The following is a 2,113-nucleotide window of genomic DNA, read 5'->3' on the forward strand; positions in this document are numbered from 1 at the left end:
CCATCTATTTCATTAGTCGTACCTTAAAGGGGCCCGAGGAAAGATATTTGCCGGTAGAAAAATTGGTGTTGGCCCTAATCTATAAAGCAAGAAAACTATGGAGGTACTTTTAGGCACATGTTGTACAGGTTCTCACCGACCAACCTTTGCAACAAGTACTATCAAAACCCGAGGTATCGGGAAGGCTGACAAAATGGGCAGTGGAATTGGGGATCACACGCTCGAGTATCGGCCATGAACAGCCATCAAAGGGCAGGTCCTGGCCGATTTCTTGGCAGAAACTGGGGGGGGGGGGGAAGAAGACGAAAGTGAAAAAACATGTTGCCCCAAAAAAAGCAAGGCAACAGAAATCAGAGGAGGAACCCTGGTGGAAACTGTATACAGACGGGGCCTCCAATGAAGAAGGAAGCGGGGCGGGACTGAATACCTTCAGAAGGGAGAGGTGCCGGAAGATAAGGAAGAAGAAAGGAAGCTGAGGGTCAAGGCTATGCAGTATGAAATGATTGAAGGAGGTTTATACAGAAATCCCTATTTAGGACCTTCCCTCAAGTGCATAGACTCAGGGGAAGCAGAATATGTGGTGAGGGAGATATATGAAGGGATCTGTGGGATGCACATAGGAACAAAAATGGTAGTGACTCGAGCAAGGAGGACGGGGTATTACTGGCCAACAATGTTTCTTAGTGTTGTTAAAGAAATACAACGGTGTGACAACTGCCAAATACATGCACCGGTGGGAAGGAAGCCGAAGTCAAACCTAATACCGGTGAGCTCCTCATGGCCTTTTCAAAAATGGGGGATAGACATAGTGGGACCCTTCCCAGAGGGAGCAGGAAAGGTAAGATTCTTAGTGGTGGCGATTGATTACTTCACAAAATGGGTAGAAGCCAAGCCGCTGCGAACTTTCACAGGAGAACAAATCAAGATATTCGTGTGGGAAAACATTGTTTGTAGATTTGGGTTGCCATACACCATATCAGTGATAACGGGAAGTAGTTTTCCAACAATCCATTCCGAGAATGGTGCCTCCAGCTAAAGATCAACCAAAGGTTTACGTTAGTGGCTCACCCCCAGGCTAATGGTCAAGTAGAACGAGCAAACAGAAGCATGGTTGAGGGAATTAAAGCAAGGCTAGGAAGAGAAAAGGGATCATGGGTGGAAGAATTACCCCATGCTTTATGGGCACACAGGACCATGCCCAAAACTAAACGGGGAGACACCATTCAGCCTGATGTATGGAACGGAGGCTATGATACCTGCAGAGATTGGGGCAGAACGTTGCAAGGGGAAAAGGGAGACGAGGAAGATTTACGGTTAAATCTGAACTTAGCAAAGGAAAGAAGGGAAGAAGCAGCAAGAAGGGAGGCAGAATACAAAAAAAAGATTGAGAAGTACTACAATGCAAGGGTTAGAAAATTCAAGTTCAAAATAGGAGATCTGGTGCTAAGAAAAAACGAAGCAACAAGTAGGAAGGAAGACCAGGGGAAGTTGCGGTCAAAATGGGAAGGACCCTATCAAGTAACTTGGCCCGGGGACAAAGGGGACTACAAGTTGACAGATTTGGCAGGAAAGGAGATTCCTAGGACTTGGAACTCCATGCAGCTCCGAAAGTATTACGCCTAAAAGCACCAACAAAGGAACCAAGGATCAAGCAAAATAAGGAACCTCTCCGTGAGGAAAAACGAGAAAGTCTAAACTGTATTTGTGACATTTGAGCCAAAACCAGGTACACCTCAGTATGTAGTTACCGATTTAACGATTAAACGCTTATTACGTAACGATTGAACGATTAACCGAAAGGGACTGGTTATGACCCAGATATTCAGGGGGCCATCTATAAGTGATATACGTTTAATATAAGCAAATGTATTAGTATTATGGCCTTAGTTCGATTGCAAACAAGTTAAACGAAAACATGCTCGTTTAACTACCCACTATAGATTTAAATGCGAAAGATAGTTACAAACCAAGCATTGTATCATCCGTTAAGCCGAAAAAGACTTACCAAACACTATTTTGAAATGTTTTAAGCGATCCATGAAAATATTTTCGATTTTTACAAACGTATACTATGTTTTTATAAATTTATACAAAAAAGAGCCGAAAAACACTC

The 2,113-nt window shown here is 43.6% G+C and overlaps 1 protein-coding gene across 1 annotated transcript; it reads left to right on the plus strand.

Moving 5' to 3' along the window:
- Positions 1–1,107: 1,107 nt before the first annotated feature.
- LOC143633023 (uncharacterized) lies at positions 1,108–1,623 on the plus strand. Its single transcript, XM_077101402.1, has one exon. The coding sequence runs from the start codon at positions 1,108–1,110 to the stop codon at positions 1,621–1,623; it is 516 nt and encodes a 171-aa protein (XP_076957517.1).
- Positions 1,624–2,113: the final 490 nt, after the last annotated feature.

This window comes from Bidens hawaiensis, unplaced genomic scaffold, assembly GCF_021521415.1.
Source record: "Bidens hawaiensis isolate Kalapana, Puna unplaced genomic scaffold, B.hawaiensis_p1.1 tig00006604_1, whole genome shotgun sequence".
Taxonomy (NCBI): domain Eukaryota; kingdom Viridiplantae; phylum Streptophyta; class Magnoliopsida; order Asterales; family Asteraceae; genus Bidens; species Bidens hawaiensis.

Bases quoted from the DNA above. Each gene is read 5' to 3' on its own strand.
- LOC143633023 (XM_077101402.1), top strand. From the start codon at position 1,108: ATGGTTGAGGGAATTAAAGCAAGGCTAGGAAGAGAAAAGGGATCATGG.